This window comes from Nothobranchius furzeri, chromosome 6 (genome assembly GCF_043380555.1).
Source record: "Nothobranchius furzeri strain GRZ-AD chromosome 6, NfurGRZ-RIMD1, whole genome shotgun sequence".
In the NCBI taxonomy this organism is placed as follows: Eukaryota; Metazoa; Chordata; class Actinopteri; order Cyprinodontiformes; family Nothobranchiidae; genus Nothobranchius; species Nothobranchius furzeri.
This window is the reverse complement of record NC_091746.1, coordinates 63,160,308-63,181,038: the sequence shown is the minus strand read 5'-3', so window position 1 is coordinate 63,181,038 and position 20,731 is coordinate 63,160,308. Positions and strand designations below refer to the sequence as shown.

The 20,731-nt window shown below is 41.0% G+C and overlaps 1 protein-coding gene across 4 annotated transcripts in view; it reads right to left on the bottom strand.

The window, feature by feature from the left end:
* Window positions 1-970: 970 nt before the first annotated feature.
* Window positions 971-20,731, bottom strand: part of adamts6 (ADAM metallopeptidase with thrombospondin type 1 motif, 6) — a 129,561-nt gene continuing 109,800 nt past the window's right edge. For all 4 annotated transcript variants that reach the window (XM_054744522.2, XM_054744518.2, XM_054744519.2 and 1 more), the window contains exons 22-25: window positions 19,898-20,102; window positions 15,987-16,163; window positions 11,986-12,142; window positions 971-6,540 (exon numbers count right to left, since the gene is read on the bottom strand). In XM_054744522.2, coding sequence (XP_054600497.1) covers window positions 6,431-6,540; window positions 11,986-12,142; window positions 15,987-16,163; window positions 19,898-20,102 — 649 coding nt within the window. In that variant the 3' untranslated portion in view covers window positions 971-6,430. The remainder of the gene's footprint in view (window positions 6,541-11,985; window positions 12,143-15,986; window positions 16,164-19,897; window positions 20,103-20,731) is intronic.

The following is a 20,731-nucleotide window of genomic DNA, read 5'->3' as shown; positions in this document are numbered from 1 at the left end:
TGCATACGACTGGAATGTTTTCCTTCAGTCACATTATTGGTGGGGACTAGTTGGACATCACTGGATATTGGTGGGGACATGTCACCTCCGCCCATGCCAAATATACACCCTTGGTGCAATATGCCCAACAACTTCAGTCTTCCTCATTGTGACAAAGGTTCTGATAGCTAAAGGATCTGGTTTGCTGTTTACACTTTGCCCTGCAGATCCCAAATATACATTCACTGAGTCGATATTTTCGTTCGTTACTTTATCCTTGTTTGCTAAACTCCAGTGAGCAATTACCAACATGCATGAAGTCAGATCATCTGACAAAACAGGATCCCTCTTCTGCTGCAGGTCAGAACAAATGCAATTACAGAAGCTGGACCAGCTATTCTGATCAGGCCTTCTACTTCTCTCTGTAACCAGACACTGTGGATTGGAGGCATTTCCCAGCCACGTGGACTAGATTCTGTTTATTTGGAATCAATTAGCAGGATGAGTGGGAACCCAACGGCTCCCTGAGAGAGGAGGGAGGGAGTTCAGACACTTGATGTGAGGATGAGAGGAAGGAAAGAACCATGAAAACACTCTCTGGCTTCAGGGCTAAAACAGTGCAGGTGTTTGACACGTCTCGGTTATAAGCTGGTGTTTGTTAAGGAGTCTCAGAATATGAGGCAGAAGTGCTGGGGTGGGGGGAGTTTGAACAAGAGGCTTCACAGATTTGGACACCTTAACCTGAGCCAGGATTTAAATGGATTTCTTCAGCTGGGGTAACGGGTATCCTGGTTGGATGCCATTAGTTGCTCCCATGCTGTGGGTTCTTTCCAAAAGTGGAATGAATGGACAGGAAAGGGTAATCACCTTCCTGGCACCAAACACTTCTTTTTTGAGCCTAAATGGTTGGAAAATGCAGGACTAGAAATGTGGTTATGAGGTCTTATTTAGATAAGATGCAGCAGATGAAAATGAGTCCACTGAAGCAGAGTCTCTGTAAAAGCTGCTCTTTTATTTGTATCTAACTTTTTAAAGATGTCGGTGATAGGCTGCATCACTGTATTGTTTTCTCTATGCTAGGTTTCAGTTTGCATGCAGTTAATTTAAAGTACAAGTGAGACACAGCAATAAATTAGCATATCATTAGCATTTGTTACAGATTACCAACAATAATACTGAATATAAAATAAATGCAATTAATCACATGGTGCTTTTCATTCCTCTTGCACTACAGGTACAGGTACAAGCAACTTGACATTCAAACATCTGAGTTCACAGCAACAAGTACTAGTTAGACTGTCTAAATGTTTCTGAAGGCTCCTCATCCCTCAGCCAGTAATGAGTCAGTTCGAGTGTCCTGGCTGTCTTGTTGTAGATTAGAGAACAAATAAAAATCTGTTTGACATCGTCACGCGGAAAGTGGCTACGAAAAGTAGCAGCAGCAAAATTAGGAGTTCGACGTTAACAGCTTCTATGAGATCCTTTTACACTCCTGTGTTGTCTTAGATTCACCTCCATGTAGGGTTTCAGAGGTGTTCCCTTTCACAACCCCTACACACACACACACACACACACACACGCACACACACACACACGCACACGCACACACACACACACACACACACACGCACACACACACACATACACCAGCAGAAACGTCACCTGGGTGAAAGGATCCTATCAAGTGTTCATTTTGGCCGTTGCACCAACAACAATACACTTTTTGACAGTAAAAGTTCCCAGTGTGAGGTATAAACAGACACAAACAAAACAAAAACATGACCAGCATTTACCAATAAGAGTTATCGACAAATATATATTTTCACATCGTTTGGACCCAGCCCCACTTTTACAGCACACTGGAGAAGTTTTGAATGGAAGCACACACTCGATAGCACCAGAAGCCTGGGAAGGCCACAACCCTTGGAGCGTAGCGGGAGGAAATGAGGAAGTAAACACAGCACTCCAAGGAAATCACAATACAAGTGGAGGGAAAGCACCATCGAGCTGGATGTTTTTGTTCTTTCCACAGAGGGACAAAATAATGGGGCGGCAAAAGAGAATGGGGACACTTAATCTTGGAACATGGGATGCATAAACAGCTAAACGTTTTAGGATTTTTTCAGTAAGACGTTAGCTTAATATAAGAGACTGGAATCATAAGGAACCAAACTGACGTTAAGTATAAACCAACTTCTTCATCTCCCTTACCGGCTACTGTGATTTGTGAATAGCTGAAAAACCACAGCCTAATCTGAAGCCCTTTAGCGATACTTCATTAAGAGAAGACCAGAGTAATTATCAGAAGTTTTAGGCTTCTTTTTTTTCCACAGATCGAGATATTTTTTTTTATAAAATAAAGTTTATAAATTTTCCCCAGCCCAACACTATAGAAACTCACACGCATGTATTATACAGAACAGAGAGGCTCGGATTACAACACAGTTTGTGTTCTGACAATTAGAGTTACTATAATATATTTAATGCAGTTGATTGGCTAGCTCATTCTATCCCATTAATTTCAATTATTCTAAAACATTAAAGGAAATTTCGGAACTTCAAAAATCCATGAAATGTCTGGCTAGTAACTCATTTGAAGTCCAGATAAGGGTTAGGCCATTCATGCCTTACAACAAGGTGAAGTTGGGTAGAAAGAGTTTACTCTTGTCTAAATCTTCTATTATCACAATAAAGCACAAGAAAGTATTTTTAACTAAACCTTTCACAGTAACAGTTCTTCCAACTGAAAAACTCACCTCCCGACCTTTGATGGTCTGTTTAATGCCATCATACCAACCAATCTGAACGAGTGAGTTCTGATGTCAACTTAGACAGCTGTTTACATGCTAACCCTTCATTGTTTCAGGTTGTTGGGATGCAATTTCAAAACATTAGTTGGCGCTGCAGCTGAATTCTATGATTTTAGACTTTGATTTGGGTTTTTGGGATTGGGCGTGTCATACACACAACAGTCATGGTGGTCCGCAGAAAGACACAAAAAGAAGTCCAACACACAACCCCAGCTGTGACTACAAGGATGCTTAAACCCCTTTTTAAGTTAACTAACTACATGCACTATAGACAGTAATGTAGTACAGTGACAGATATGTGCAATGACTTCTGGGATTTAAGCCAGTTTTAGAGTCACGGACGCTAAACTGAGCTGGATTTATTGGTCAAGAAAGTAAAAAACTCCAACATAGAAGAAACCAGAGAACCTTTGTGAACATTAGAAGACATTCAGGACACTTCTTACAGATGCTGTTCAACAACAGTAGAATGATCAATGATGATGTCACCAAAGTGACATCATCGAACCAGACCAATAAATCCAGCTCTGTTTAGCTTCTGTGACTCTAAAACTGGCTTAAATCCCAGAAGTCATTGCACATATCTGTTACTGTACTACATTACTGTTCTATAGTACATGTAGTTAGTTAACCTAAAAGGGGTTTAAACATTCTTGTAGTCACAGCTGGGGCTGTGTGTTGGAATTGCGTTTATCCTCCTGCTTTGATGCTTCCTGACTCTTTAGCCAGCTGAATCACTTCCAGGTTGCAGTACCATTTGTGATCTTTACAGGGAGCCCAAGCCACACCCATCTACTTCCAGACCATGGGTTCCCAGAGGAACGAAAAAATTAATCCAAGTCAACGAGACTGTATAAATTATTTTCTAATCCCGCATGTCATGTGCCATGGATTTCAAATATGATGTCCGTGTATTTTAAAGACACACTTTGATGCCAAGAACGAGCATATTTTCAAACAGGGGAAACGTTACTTTAGGTTCTGAGCGAAAACACGTCCAGGACTAGTAGTTATGTGCATCACCAAAGTGACATCATCAAACCAGACACGGAGAAAACCGGAGAAAAAAAAAGGCTGTAAGTTCAGTGAACTTCAAATCGTTCCCTCAGAAGGAAAGCACCACCATTAATCTGGCCATGTGGTAGGTAGCAGCTACGCTGGGGGGAGGAGATTCTGTGGTGATGCCATACATGCGACGTGCCGACATCTGATTTGTAGTCATGCTAATTGAAAACTTTTACAAACTGACAAACCTCGAAGTACGTAACAGTCATGGTCGAAACACACTTCATTATTTTCCATTTACATTGAAGTAGGTGTGATTCAGGGTCTAAGGCAAAGCGGATTAGAAAATAGCTCTTTTAGCCCTGTTGACTTGCATTTATTGTTTCGTTCTTCCATGCACCCATGAGCTGACCGGAAAAAGAGAAGACTTAGGCTCCCTATTGCATTTTTTAAAGCTATTGTTGCAGGACCTGCCAGGGATAACGGTCAAGAGGGGAATCCAGGCCATATAACACAACACATTCAAATGCAACAAAGCTTTTACATTTACACGTGTCTGCCTATGTTCATTCTGGAGGTGAGTTATGAAGAGCTAGCATGTATCGTTTAGCGACTCAAGGCAGAAGCTCAAAGTGACGATGCATATTTTTCCTGGCGATAGGGGGCAGTACATGTCTAAATCACTGCAGGCAAGTGGTATTGTTGTGTTTGAGAAAGACCTTACCAACGGATGGCCATTAGGGTCAAAAACCTCCAGGAAAATGACAAGCACATCAGACTGCCTTTCATCACTGGCAACGAGTGAATAGGTACAAGTGTAAAACAACAACGTTTATAACGGCGGCAGTTTTGATACCTTTTGCATTTTGTCCTCACAGGCTCCCATAGAAAGAGATATGGCTTTTAATAGGACGTCACCCAGAGACTTAGACCTGCTCCCATGTGTTTTAAACCTTATCTTTATGGTTATATGTCACAAAACTGCTAACATTTTTAAACAACTGGGCATCATTTAATGGGTTTTCAACAACATTTCGATGGATATTTCCAGAGATTAAACATAAAAACTACACATTGTCTGTTTAATGCACCTTAATAGTTATGAATGTAGGCGAACACATACAATTTAAAAACGTTGTATTTATTTGATTGTGGCGTCTTAGATGTGGCCTAGATTATCGCGTCTACATATTGTTGATTGTTATCTTGGGCAGGTCCTGCAACGATAGAGTACAGGGGCCATGGCAGACACTAACGTCACTGTGAATTGGAAAGGATTCAGCAGGCTAAAAAGTCAGGACGTGTCCGTGGCATATAGCCTGTTCCTGTGATATTCTGGCTTGAGCAAATATTATTCAGTTCCAGGAAAAATGTGATCAAAATACTTTGATGCAAACGTAACAAAAAGGTATTAAAAATCGTTCATATTTCTTGTTCTTGACTGATATTTGGGGTGCTAAATCTCATATTTGTGAGTTATCTTCAAATTTGAGCTGTTATGTGGCTCCAGCTTCAGAACTGTCAAGTTCTCTGTAAAAAGATCAACATGAACCTTGAACTACGCCTTTAAATATCACCTAACCAGCATGAATGAAGCAACCATAAACTGTGAGGGGATTAAGAACTAGTGACTGCTTTGTGACTCTCCAACAAAACTTCTCCTTTAAATCGAATCCTTCACAAATGGACTATTAGCTTCTCAATAGTGAGTTTACAAATGGGAAGATTGGTGACAACGTGTCATGGTACCAAGGGAACAGCTGATGATCAAAATGGGAACAATGGCTGATATTACATGAACTTTTGTTTCTGTGGAACTAAGGCACTGGTTTGGGGCAGGAAAACAACGTGGTGTTTTCTAGTCTTGGATTAACATCATTTATAATACATGAGTCCTTATTATATATAAGGGTCTAACATATGTTACAATATCATTTCATCCCAGCAAGAAGTCACACAATATTAGTTGAATTGAATTACATTCCCTTCCACAACAGTAGGCTGTTATTTAACAGAGACGTCTGCGGGCAATATTTCTGCTGAAGTGTATAATAAATATACAGTACACTGAGGGGTGGGGGTCTGCTATAGTCGAGTTGTAAGTTGGTAAATTATTTATGCTAAAAAGTGCACCAAATTTCTGCTAGCCAACTGCACCATCAAGTTGCACTAAAAACAAGAGTGTGACGCATTTAGCTCCCGACGCGGCGCTCTGTCTTTATCACTTGGCTACATCCTGTGGGAGCGATGCGTCCAGCCACTTGGATTTACAACAGAACAAACACAGAGGAAGACTAATAATGTTGTAAGTAATTATTATTATAATAAAAATAACATTGTCAACTATTAATCTTCCACGTTCCACTTCATAGAAGTGAATATTTATTAAAAAAAGAATTGAACTCTATGTCAGCGGTATGGGCTGAGCAGTGGTTACGATTCCACCATGATGGAGGGCAGGATGATGGGTGGAGATGATCAGGGGAGTCCCTTCTTCCTCTCATCCGGGCTCTACTCTTTACTCCCTGCTCAAGAGTCCGCCTGCCTGGCTATCTGCTTTTCACCCACTCAGTGCCGTATCCCTCCATCTTCTTTGCCTCTGTGTCAGTCTTTTGCTCCTCTTGGCTACATGTTGCTCAGTGCCCTTGGCAGGTCTTGCAGCACATCTGCCTGAAGTACGCTCGGCTGCAGAACTTGAACTTCAAAACCAGCGGGCAGTAAGCCACTTTGTTTACATCTTTGCATTCTGTGGAAAGAAGGAACACGGCTCAGTTACAGAGTGATGAATTGTAAGAAAACATTTTTTTATAGTACAGCGTGTCTCACTTTTAAAGAGATGGCCTGTCTGCAACCCTTGCATTTACTCCTCCTGTGCATTCCAGTATATTTCAGTGAAAGTAATAAGAATATGATTGTCTGAAAACTAAATATCTAGAAGGTAAATCAGCATTTTCCAGGCCTCTTGTGGGCAGTATAATCATGGTATAAAAGCTGCTGTTTCCTCCTTTAATAACCAGTTCAGTGGCCTAGTGGTGGAGTGTCCGCCCTGGGACTGGCAGATCGGGGTTCAAATCACGGTTGAGTCACACCATAGACTTTAAAAGTGGGACCCAATGCCTCCCTGCTTGACACTCTGCTTTATGAGGTTGGATTGGGGGCTTAAACCACCAAATAGTTCCCAAGCGCAACCACAGCTGCAGCTCACCGCTCCCCACAGGGATGGGTCAAATGCGAAGATGAATTTCACCAGTGTGAGATGACTAATTATGGGACTTTAACTTTAGGTGACAGATCATTTGCTGCTGTGGCCCCCAGACTCTGGAACTCTCTCCCCCTGAGCCTGAGATCAGAGGACTCAGTGGTCTCCTTTAAAAGGCAGCTGAAAACTCACTTGTTCAGGCTGGCTTTTGCGTGACCTTCATCGCCACCCTCTCCTTGTTCTGCTCTTTCTACCAATTCTGCCTTTCCCAGGATTAATTCATTGCCTCTTATTCATTTCTCCTTTCCTCACGTTTTTAATCACAACTTTGTATTTTTCTCATTTTAAAAATTTTTATATATTTTTTGTAATATGGAAAAAAAAGCTTTTATCGTTTATTTAATCGTTTTTTATGTTTATTTTTGTGAAGCGCCTTGTGATTTTTATCTTGGGAGGCGCTATATAAAGGATTGTTTCTTCTTCTTTAGTTCTGGTTTTTATCAACTCCTGAGTAAAACGTGATTGTTGCTAAATAGCCCCAGATGTCACCGCTGTATGCTAAAGTAGTGGAGTAGTACCACAACTAAATGAAAACTTAATAAAAATAAATGAGTGAAATTAAAAATGTTTCATCATTTTCTTTAACAAATAGAATATTTGGCTTTAAACAACATCCCAGATTGCTGCTCGGCTCTATGAAAACATTTTTTCTGTTGACACCATTGTTCTGGCAACAGCAAGAATCCTGGTAACATTATCTGACAACAGTGGGCTTTGGAGGATTTCGAGTATCCATTCTCTACTATTATGCAGTTATTAAGGGTTGATTTATTAATTCATGCAATGAACGGTTCCAATACTTCAGCTAGAACTGTAGACGAAGACAGCAAAATTAAATAATTCAAAGATCCAACCTCACAAGAAGGGAAACAAACTATGAATAAATGAACTTGGTGAAGCGCAGTAGGCAATGGAAACTGAGATCTTGGAAAGTAAAATCACATCTGTGTGATCCTGGGAAACATCAGCCCTGTCTGGCTGTTTGAATCTTCTCATATTTCATCTACTTTAATTCAAGTTTTACACCTTTGGAAGTGTAAAGCATTTCTTCAGAAGACTGAAACAAAACTAACTCAAATTTTTTTTTTCATAGCTGGATGATCTCCCCTAGGGCTGGGCGATATGCAGTGATGGATTTAACAATTTGGGGGCCCAAGGCGAACACAGACATGGGGCCCCCTTACACTAAATTTTCAACAATCTTACCTTAACCTGGATTTGTGAAACTCTCCCCTCTTCTGCCATGAGTCATTTTCCCTTTTCATTAGTCCTCGTCTTTCCCTCCCTTTGAGCGCTTTCAATATTTGCCTGCTTTCTTCTTCTTGTCAGTGCTCCTGTGCTTTTGCCTTTGTTTTTTTCTATTTTCCATTTTGGTCTATGTTTTCCTCCCTTTGATCATTTTCCATTGTCTTTCCTTTTCTGCTTCCTTTGATGTTTACACTGAAAGACGACTTCATTTTCGGAAGTGAAGATAAAAGCTCTTTTGAAGCAAGCTGCTTCTTTCTGTTATTGGAGCCACGAGGATAACTCCTTTTCAGGCTTAATGTTTTGACTACCGCTTCGAGTTTGTTATTAACGCTCCCGCCCCTCTTCTTCTTCTTATTTGTGGTCTTATGGCACTTGGCAAACAATAATTTGGTGCATTACCGCCACCAAGTGGATTCGAGTGGAATGACTACCAATCACTTCCTGTTTGTGCATCGCCTTAAAGGAATAGACCATTATGGCATTAACAGAGGGGTGGTCAGGGCTAGGGGGCCCCCCCGAACATAAAGGGGCCCCAGGCGGCCACCAACCTATGCCTAATGGTAAAACCGCCACTGGCGATATGGCCTAAAATCAATATCATGATATATTGAGGATTTCACCTCGATAATGATAAATGGACGAAAACTACAGGTATGCGCAGAAACAAAAGTTGGCCACTTGATGGGGCTGTCACTTGTATTACAGTGAGTCACATTTTTGCGTGACCCAAGGTGGTACAGCTTCTTAAAGGGACATGAACGTTGCCGACCTACATATCTTTTCATTTTTGTATTATCAAATTTACTGACATGGGAAAAACGATCTCGATAAGCGTCAGAAATGTTGATACATTTGTGATTTATTGCCCAACCCTAATCTCCCCAACTGATGTTGAAACTTTCAGTTCACTATTTTAACTGAGGACATTTTGGACCATGGAACTAAATTTACAGCCCAGATATTTTTGAGAACCATAGAAGTAGCTTCTCAATAACAGCCTTTAACAACTTCACCACATTTTCAAAAGAGTGAAATCCTAGATTTTTAAGTCTCGTATTTTTTTTCTTCATAAAAACGTTTAATTACCCCTAAAATGATTTGGTTAGATCAAATTTGGAATGCCGTTAGCTTGCTAGTCAAGCAGAAGTGAGATGAATGTCAATTTTTAAAGTTCAATTCATTTTTAATTATTGGCATAGCATCAATTTAAAACAAGAGTCATCTCAAGTCACTTTCAGTTCATTATGCCAATCAATTAAACATTTCCTATAGTATAAGGAAACCCAGCTGATTGCATTGAGTCAGTGACTTTACAGCAATCCCCACAATAAGCAAGCATGTAGCCACAGTGGAGAGAAAAACTACCGGTACCCTTAAATGTGAAGAAACTTCCAACAGATCCTGACTAGTATGAGCAGTCATCTGCTGTGACTCACTGGTGGTAAGTAAAAACTGTGGTTTAAGTCCCATGGTTTTGGTTTTGGATCACCGTGGAGCGTGTTAAGCTGTAGTTCGAGCATTTTGTTGTTTGTTTTCTGGATGGGACCTTGGAAACACTGCAGTCTGGTGTCAGGTCCTTACATGAAAATCAGCAGTGCTTGTAAGGGTTCTGAATGATATCTATCTTATGAATTTTTCAGGGGAAGTGATGATTTTACTACTTCTTGATCCAATGGTGGCAATTGATACGGTCATGCCATTATGTTAAGATGATTGAAGGGGTGGGTGGGGATAGGGGGTCAAGCTCTACAGTGGATGAGGTCCTACCAATCTGAAAAGAGCTTACATATTCATATGGGCAATCTTGCATTGGATGGAGCCATCTTTCTCTGAGGTGTACCGCAAGGGTCCATCCTTGGTCTTCTTGAGTTTTTCAAGTCCATGTTGAGTGTGGTAGACACCATGTCACCAAACAACACAGTGACTACCTGAAGCCCTATATAAATAGGCCCACTGTCTGATTACAATTGTCTAGACACCCTTGATGCTAATTAGTGAACACACCTTACATTAACATGTCCCTTTGGTCACATCATTTTCAGTCTTTTCCAGGGGTACCATCATTTATGTCCAGACCTCTTCCATGACTGGGGAACAAACTCCCACTACATATTAAACAGTCATCTACTGTCTGGAGTTTTAAAGCTAAATTTAAGCAATTTTACAAATCTAGTTAATTTAAAAAAAAGTGTACTCTTTTGGTTTTATTGTTATTTTTCTGGTAAAATTCTTGGAGTTTTTTTTTTTTGTATTTTAATTATTTTTAGACATTATGTGCATTTTGATTTTATTGTCTTTAGTGTTTTTTTTTATGTCTTATGACATCCATTTTTTAGTATGGTCTTATTGTTGTCTCTAATTTTAATGTATATGATCTATGATTTTATCATGTACTGCACTTTGAGCAGCCTTGGCTGGTAGCATTAAGGTGTTTTATGAATAAATAAATGAAATGAGTTTATACATTTTTTAATAATTCAGTTGAAGCATGGTTGAAAAACAATGTCTGATTTTCATTGAGTAAGATTCATAGAATTTTTAATTATTATTACTTTTGTCAGATTGAAGTTATTTCTGTGACCATTGTGGGTTTTTCTTTCATTGAACAAAGGGTACTAACAATTTTGTCCACATCTGCATTAGTCATACTGGTATACCTGGTATAAAAAGTTTCAGAACTACTGATTTGAAGGCAATCCTAAGGAACTGAAACTGCTGTTGTTAAGGGAAATGTGTGTAACTACAGTGACCACAAATATTATTAACTTTAAGTAAATTTAAATGTAGCTGAAATATCAGCTTGACTTCTCTTGTTGTATGGCTGTGGTGAAATCAGATTGCTATCACTGTAGGTAATAATATTACTTAAGGGTACATAAACTCGAGCTAACGTGCTACAATGGGATAGAGCATTTCCCTTGGGCCTCAACAGGATTAAACTCTGCAACTATACTTGGATGCAGCGACTAGGATTTAGACAGATCCTGGCCTCCCTCACTAACTGGGCTGACTGCCATTCCTGGTTTGCATGCTTACACACACACACACACACACACACGCACGCACGCACGCACGCACGCGCACACACACACACACACACACACACACACACACACACACACACACACACACACTTAAACTCCTTGTTGGATCCCGGACAGGCAATGCTCTAAATGCCTTATCACGATCAGAGTGTCTTCCCTTATTAGGCTTTGGCCCCTGCCTCCACAGAGCCAAATGAAACGAGACATTGCCTCACTGCTGTCCGTAAAGGAACAATTAGCCTACAGCTAATCCCATTAGCCAGCCTGTAAACGCTGCTCACGTTTTCCATTCAGGCTAATCGAAAGGCCCCTCTCTATGCATCTGAATAGCCATCCATCATGTGTAAGTGTATATGGAGGGCTGAGCTGTTTTGCTTTGACCGGGAGCCAACATCCCTGGAAAGATTAATGCAGCTGGCAAGGTGTGGCGGTGTGTTTCATCCAAGTGTGTTTAGGTCACAGCAGAACTGTGAAGTTGAAGATAGAGATGGTTTATAACCTTTTCCATTGGGGCTTTGTGTAAAAACAGTCTAAAAAGTACAGCAAAAATCTGTCTAATGACTTTGTTCCCAATGCTTCAGGCTCAGACAAAACGAGTAGTTTGCAGATTTTTTGAGTGCCGTATGTTTTACTATCTTACCATCACCAGAGGAGACGGGGGTGGCATCACACTTGCTCTCACACTGCTGCATGGTGGCCGGCCGGAGAGATTCTGCACACTCACTTGACGGCTGTCCGATGTAGGACAGACATGTGACGGTCCTCATCTGCTGACCCAGACCACACTGAGCTGAACACTAGAACAGAAAGACATCACAGCAAAACCTTACTGCAGGTTTAGATCAACATTCAGTCCATGCATTTCACAGGGGAAACGAGGACCATGTTTCCCCTGTGACCCTGAGTGCTGAGCAGAAAGGCTGTGCTCTCTCTCTCATGAACACACACTCGGGTGTTCTATAGTAAACCCTACATTCAAACCACACACCTTGATCCAAACAATCAGCAGGACGTGGAGGCAATGAGCTGAAGGTCACCTTCACTGACTGATTTAGAGGAAGTCCTTCAAAACTTCAGCTATTCCACAAAAGCTTTAGAGCCATCACTTTTGTCTTTCTCTCAATTTAAAAAACAGAAGGCCTGTGTTAGTGCTGGCTTTTTAGGGCCTGTCAGAAAACAAAAGATGAAAAAATTGAGGCTGAAAGAAGATGCTTTGTTTATTTTCCAGTTTTTAGATTACGGTCAAATGTTTTCATTTTTTCATTTCACTTCATTTGTAAAGTCTCTTCCATGACCTTATCGGATGCTCAGGGTGAAGAAGTTCCTTAAAGAGCCTTATATACTAGAGTTAGCACCTTGAATTTTGCCCTGAACTGCACTAAGAGCCAGTGCAGAGATACCAGCACAGGAGTAGTGTGTTCCCTGTGTGCAGCACCTGTCAAGAACCTAGCAGAAAAGTTTTGGACCAACTGCCATTGTGCCAGTGCACCCTGACTTAGGCCAGCATACAGCACACTGCATTAGTCCAATCTGGATAGGACCAAAGCGTGAGTGACCCCGACTATAGGTGAACTCTTGACAGCAGGAGCTTAATTCTTGCCAGGCGGTGCAAGTTAAAAAATAAGACATGGTTAATATGTGTGTCAAGTTTAAGGCTGTTGAGACAGAAGTTTAAATGGTGAGAAAAACTCAATATGTTTAAAATATTATATGGATATATTTCTTGGAAAAAAACTTCTAACAGGTTATAAAAAAGTCTAATTCACAGAAGCAAATCCAATAGTGCTTCTTGGCTGAATTCGTTTTGTTTGTAGAACTACTCTGATGGTTATGGTGAGGTATTACAAGTTAAAATGGAAAACAGCAACAGAGAAGACATTTTCTTGCACCTGAGGTTTTCAAGTTCAAGTTTATTTGTAAAGCCCCTTCCTACCCCCAGTCAAGGGGGCCCAAGGTGCTGAACATAATGTAAAAACAACTAAAACACAATCAAACAGCTTTATAATACAATACAGAAATAAAACATTCAAAGATTTTACTCCATTTAATCCTTCACAATAAGAGTTGCAAACATGAACACGTATCTGAAAATGCTTTACTAAAGATCTGAAGCTTGAAAATAAGCTAATTATCATACATAATAGATGTATGTAAGGTTTGTCACGTATGGATGTCATAAGTCCTTGCACTAGTGCAGATTTAGTTTAAGACTACTCTTTTAATCTTGAAATACAACATTAGTCTTGGAATTTCTACTTTGTTCCATCCATCCAGTCATCCATTCATCCATCCATCAATCAAATCATCCATCCAATCATCCATCCATCCATCCATCCATCCATTCATCCAATCATCCATCCATCAATCCAATCATCCATCTGTCCATCCATCCATCCATCCATCCATCCATCCATCCATCCATCCATCCATCCATCCATTTATCCAATCATTCTTCTAATCATCCATCTATTCATTCAATCATCCTTTCATCCAATCATCCATTCATCCAATCATCCATCCATTCAACCAATCATTCATCCATCCATCCATCCATCCATCCATCCATCCATCCATCCATCAATCCAATCATCCATCTGGATTTGAACTGGTAACCTTTTGGTCCAGAAGACCAGGCAGTTTGTAAAAGAATTTTTCTTTGTTTTTCTTTGAAGCTGTCAAGCTAGAGATAAAGAATGACACAAATATGATATGTCACAGTTTGTTCTGTCAGATATGACTCCAAAATATTCTGAACAATTATTAAGTGATTCCAAATTCAAAAAATCATGAAAAATGATATTTATCTCCCCCAAAAGCCCTTTTCCATAGAACCAGCTTTGAAGACTTCAGAGGTCCTAATTATGTCTGGCAGAACCAGGACCATTTCCTAAAGTTAATCCAGCTGTGGAATCAGGGCTCAACCAGTACAGAGCTCATTGAAAATGGGCAGTAAATAGGTGTGAGTCCCTCTGCAGCCGTAAGGAGAAGACTTTTTGATGTTGGCTTGATGTCAAGAAGGGCAGCAAAGAAGTCACTTATCTCCTAGAAAAACATCAAAAACAGGTCAACGTTCTGCTAAAGGTCCAGAGACTGGACTCGGGAAGGAAAGTAATTTATTTCGTTGAATCACCTCTTTTTCATGCCAACAGCAAAGAATCCTGAGACCAATAATATGTGGGGTTGCATCTCAGCAGCGAGGTCTCACTCATAGTTCTCACTCAGAGCACAGCCACGAAAAAAGAATGGGACCCTAACATCTTGCCAGGGGAACTCCTCACAACCATCAAAAGCTATTCGGTGATTAGAAGAAGGTATTTTCCAGCATGATGGAGCACCAATCCCATTAGGCTAATAGCATAACGAAGTGGCTCACTGAAAATAAAAACATCAGCATTTTGGTTCAGAAGAAACCAGGCATTAATCCCACTGAGAACATGTGATTCATCCCCAAGAGGCCGGCAGATGAACAAAACCCACAAATTCTGATAAACTCTCAGGAATCTGTCAGGATTTGGCACAGAAGCTGATTAACAGCAGGCCAGGGCTGACAGCTGAGTAAGAGGGACCAACACTGTAAATATTGACTCTTCACATAAACTTTATGTAATTGCAAATTAAAAACCTTTGAAAAACCTTTTGCATCTGACAGAAACGTATAAAAATAACACCGCCAATTTAGCTAAAACCAATATATAACTGTCAAAAACGTTTGGCCACAGCTGTAAAACAGAAGAAACGGTGACAGGGCACGCACACACACACGCACACACACACACACACACACACACACACACACACACACACACACACACACACACACACACACACACACACACACACACACACACACACACACACACACACACACACACACACACACACACACACACACACACACACACACACACATCTTCACTGCGAGGGATGAATCCTGCTGTTGCTCCATCTGGCCCAGATATGCATTTATTTAATGGAACACAGTGAGGTTATCAGTTGATCTGATTGATATTAAAACTGATTCGTATGTAAAAGTGTGCCGATGACTTATGATCCCATAAAAAAATACAAAAATGAAACATGACATCACCCACTCAGACAACTGCCCTCTAAACATGAGAACACAGCGTTTAAATGTCCTCTTTTACTCTAGATTATCACCGAATCCTACAGAAAAGCAAGCCATGTTTTTTGTAGGTGTAACTATTCGTGACGCACAACGTGTTGGAATCATCTCAGAGACTCGAGTCAGCAGTGTACTCAGTAATGTCAGGGTGAGCCCGGGTACGCTACTCCTCTGTCTCTTTCCAAATAGTGTTCCTGGAAGTGACAGAGAGTTCTGCACCGAGGCAGAGATAAACTTCAAACAGCCTTCGGCTCATCACTGCCAACAGCCACACACACACACACACACACAGGAACAGCTGGACTCACAAACTCGGCCTCTACGCACACACACATGCGTCACAGCACTCCCTGCAAGTCACACAGGTGTAAACTATACAAACCATTCACTAACACACTGAGTTCAACTGTGCATGTTTTGACCTGCAAATTATTTAAGATATTTTGTTAAAAGCTTAACATCTAAATACCAATTAGGAGATTTTTTTTTATAGTAACGTGACAAACTCGCAGTCCTACCTGTCCCCAGTCACCTGGGATCCAACGAGGAGGAGGACACCGTCCCAAACTGCAGCGGATTCGGACTGGAGGTTTGTTGTGGCTTGAGCAATGGGTGGGCGGGAAGGTTTTAGTCAAGTTGTTGCTTTTACACAAGGCGATGCGGTGCTTGAAGCCGGGGCCACATTTAGGTGTGCACTAAAGTCAAAGAGGGACATGTAAGACAAATAGAAACATCCTGGAAGCACAGTCAGCTATAGGGACATATTATATCTACTTCTAAAGGAGCAACATGTAAGAATTCTACAGTCACAAAATCATAAGAGTCTAACGTCTCAATCATGTTGGTAGGAAGGTTACATTGAGACAGATTTATTTCTCAGCCAGCTGGGTTTGAACAGAACAAAAGAGAGACATATGGAATTTTCACATATAGCCAGGTCCGGTCCGGTCCGGTCTTGGTGGCATCAGCCTGCCCCCGCGCTGCCAGGTTTTGTTCACATACCCAACTCAAGAATGCAGAAGTTTCATGTTTTTGGGCCGGTGGGGAAAAGGTGCGCGGAGAAGTTCTCATGAAGCTGACTGCCGGAGAGCAGGTCCAAGAAAAAAATAAACGGTTGGCCGAACACGGAAAATTCACAAATTACCCAGATGTGAACACAATTAACCTACCAGGGCTAGGCCGGGCTGACCCAGATGTGAAATCCCTGTTAGTGTCTGTTTACAGTCTGTGAGCCTGTGAGGTTGCAACTAGTCTGTGACAAGCTAACGCTGCTGCACAGGCATTTGTTGTGCGACATGATCAGGCAACAAGCTCTACATCTGTGTAGCGTGATGAATTGTCCATTTCTGACCTATGCTCTATTTGCTCTGCCCAAGCAAAATCATACGTTTCTGACACAAGCCTAATCTACAAGATAGGGGCCAAGGCCACTCATGCTCTGTGCTCTTATCCAAACTGTTGCTTCCTCGGACAGCACAAGAAAGAAGAAAGAAGTCGAAGAACTCTTTCTCTTTAAATAATAATCAAATAGCTTTGTTAGTCCAAATAATCATGTGAAGCTCAATGTTCAATCAATCTGTGAAATGAGAATATTAATTACTTGATATTATAATCCTATGATAGTATTTTAATAAGTAATATAACTTTAAACTAGACACTAGACTGATCACACGTAATGCTAAAGTCACATGACACATTTCCTTTTTCTGATCCAATCAGAACCTTCCAGATCTGACGGTTTTGTTGGTGTTTGTATAATCCCCTTTTTTCCTGTCAAATTCTGATTCGACAGTAAATCGAAACATCCTAATTATAAAACTATGCCCCACGTCATCTTAACTTGAGTTCAAAATGTTCTAGAGAAGTTATCAGAGTGGCCAATCCATAACTTTCCTCTTAAAGCCGAAAGAACCTAACGACAAGCTGGATTAAATCTGTTGCATGTTCCACCTGCTGCAACAGATCCTTCAGAATAAAAGCTGAACCATCACGACCCCTTCAGTGTCTCGCTGATGCCAATAAACTGTCGTGACCTGGGAGTAACTCAAGACTGAAAGAGTCGGCAACCGCTGCATATCTACAGGCGTCGTTCCAAGAGGGCCCGAGCTGGACCCCTGACATTTCACATCTAAACGGGGACTTCCGTTGGGATACAGAGACCGACAGATGGCATCTCAATGTGTGTTATAATCTCCAAACCAAAGCTTACAGCGAAACACCCTTTCACTCCCACTCAGAACTAATAGTCTCTCCGGATTTGCTGGTTCTGAACATATTCTCTCTCTCTCACACACACACACACACACACACACACACACACACACACACACACACACACACACACACACACACACACACACACACACACACACACACACACACACACCATCCTCAGTGTTACTCCACCTTAGTTACATCATTCACATAGTGTTTAAAGTTAGTCTTGTTCAATATGTTTAGAAATAAATCTTTTAACTTTTTAAACCTGACTCTCTCTTTCTTGGAGTTGATACGAAGCGTTGCTCAATCCCTGCAATACAAAGATCTGATCTTCTGGTTAAATTAACTCAAAGATCCATTAAGGTGATATTTCATATTTTATGATATTTCACATTCTATGGTTTCTAATTAAATGTAAGAACATCTTCTCTACATCTGTTTAAAGGGAAACTAGGCAAATGTTGGCTTTAAGCCCCCTCTAGTGTCCATTTGCAGAACTGAAAGCAAAACCTGTCTCCTCGCTGTGTATTTGTCTTTTCAACATCTGTCTACAGAAGCGATTCATCACTAAATCAAACATATCAGCTGTGTTCACGATCTAGGAGATGCATCTGTGATCATAGGGTGTCATTTTTGCTTCATTCTTACATATTGCACCTTTAAACAAGTCTTTATCATTCTATGTGTGATGCAAAACATGTTCATGAACATGTTCTACTCAGCCATGCCCAGAGCAGAAGCCTCCCTGAGCCTTGAGAGATGAAGGGTGATTCTTTGCTAATTTTCAGCCCTGAGGTTAATGGCCTGTATCTAGGGTTCTACAACCCCCCCAAGGTGCTTTACAACAAGCCAGTCATTCACTCATGCACACACACATTTACATGCTTGTGGTGATGAGTTACAATGTAGCCACAGCTGCCCTGGGGCACATTGACAGAAGTACGGCTGCTGAGCACTGATGCCATCAATTCCTCCGACCAAAACCAGCTGGCAAGGCGGGTTAAGTGTCTTGCTCAAAGACAGAACAACTCTTGCGATTCTCTTTGACAAACAGCTTCTTGAACCAAACCTTTTGTCAGGAATCTTGGTGTAACCTTTGACTCGGTTTTTGCCCTAGAATCTCATGTCAGTTCTCTGGTTCACTGTTTCTTTTATCATCTCAGGAAACCTAAAGGGTTCAAATGATGGCTAATCATTTCAAGAAACCAAGGAAGTCCAGTTGCCTTCATTTGAACCCTTTAGGTTACCATGACCAGGAACCTTGCTAAGCTGAGTCCCTTTGTGTCACATACTCAAAAGGAAACGTATCTATGCCTTCTTCTCTTTATGCTCGGACTACTGCAACTCGTTTTTCACCTTCTTGTCCTGATTACATGTAGTTCAGAATCCCCGTGCCATGCCTTTGATTTATACTGGGTGCACGTGCAAGTTACAGCAGCGACGTGGTTTTGTTTCATCCTCCGTGGCATGTCACTCCCCATCGTGATTGTGTCAGACACGGAGCGACTGTGTCGTAGTTCACGTAGCTGAGCACTCGTGATCACAAAACCAGAGAACGGATGCAAACTATTTAAAATCACCCATTTTTTATGATTCATTTTTTAATCTCACCATCCACTCTCATAACTGACATTTCAGTCCATGCCTGCTCACACATAAAAAGGATGTGTGATGTCGTGTTTTGATTTTCTACTTCCAGGATAAAAGCCTGAAAAACCAATCATAGGTCTCAAAAGATGCAACAAGCACATGAGCTGTCACCAGTTATAGTTCCATAGTTAAGCAATTGCTAAATCTACATATGTATTTTATTTTGAAATTGTTCAGATGCTTCGTACTGATACCTTGTGTGATTTCCTGTATATCTCTATGTTTACGGCAGAGCTCGATGCGTCCTGGAAGCGTGTTGTGTCTGAGAAAAATAACCCAAACTTCACTTTAGCAGCACGGTGTGTAAACACGCTTCTGAAACCCTGTATGAAATGTACCACAGCACATCTGATGTAAACCAAACCACAGACTATAACGCTGATGCATCGCACCAGCTGCAACTAGTGTGTGCTATGCTGGACTAAAATAATTCCTGAAGCCAAACTGTGATGGTTTCTATGTTTAAAGAAGCAGAAGAGATCTCTTTGGCAAACAAAATGATGCAAAAAGTAAGATTTGCATAATATGTTTACTTTAAGAAAACAGAAGACTGTCTTACCTCAGACCATTCCAGAGTGACCCACTTTGGTGGACAGGACTGATTATTGCAGGACTCTCTTTCGATTGGACGGTGAGTTAGACAATAGGTGTCCTCCAGTGTCTCCTCCTCAGCAGGACCAATCTTCCTGATGCACAAGACCGTCCTTGTCCTCGTGCCACCATCGCATGTCTTTCCACACTCGGACCAGTCACCAATAAACCACCTGCCAGAGAGGAGCAGAGATAGACGTGGTACTTAGTAACTTATTTTACAGCTCAGATGTAAGACTGTTAAAAAGGCAAAGCAGGAAACTGTCCCTAATACATCACAGTAACAGGAAAAACTCACATGAGTAGCTTTGTTTTTCTTCTTATATTCACTAACTATTCCCTTTTTTATGAATTCAACACATTTCTTGTCAAAAATGAATCAAACACACAGTGTGTGGATAATGTTTAATTCAATTCAATTCAATTCAATTCAATTCAATTCAATTCAAAAATACTTTATTAATCCCAGAGGGAAATTGATTGTTGTAGTAGCTCAGGATAATAATAATAATCAAGTCGTCAAAGAGTTGTTGTATATTACAATGGCTGTTGGCAGGAAGGATCTCCAGTAGCGGTCAGTGTTGCAGCCAAACTGAAGAAGCCTCTGACTGAAGACACTCTTCCGTTGTCGGACAGTCTTGTGAAGAGAATGCTCAGGGTTGTCCATCATTTTCTTGATTCTCTGGAGAATCCTTCTTTGCATTATCTCCTCCAGTGGTTCCACAGTCGTCCCCAGAACAGAACCAACCTGTTTTATTAGGCTGTTGAGCCTTTTCAGGTCCCTGTTTCTGATGCTGCTACC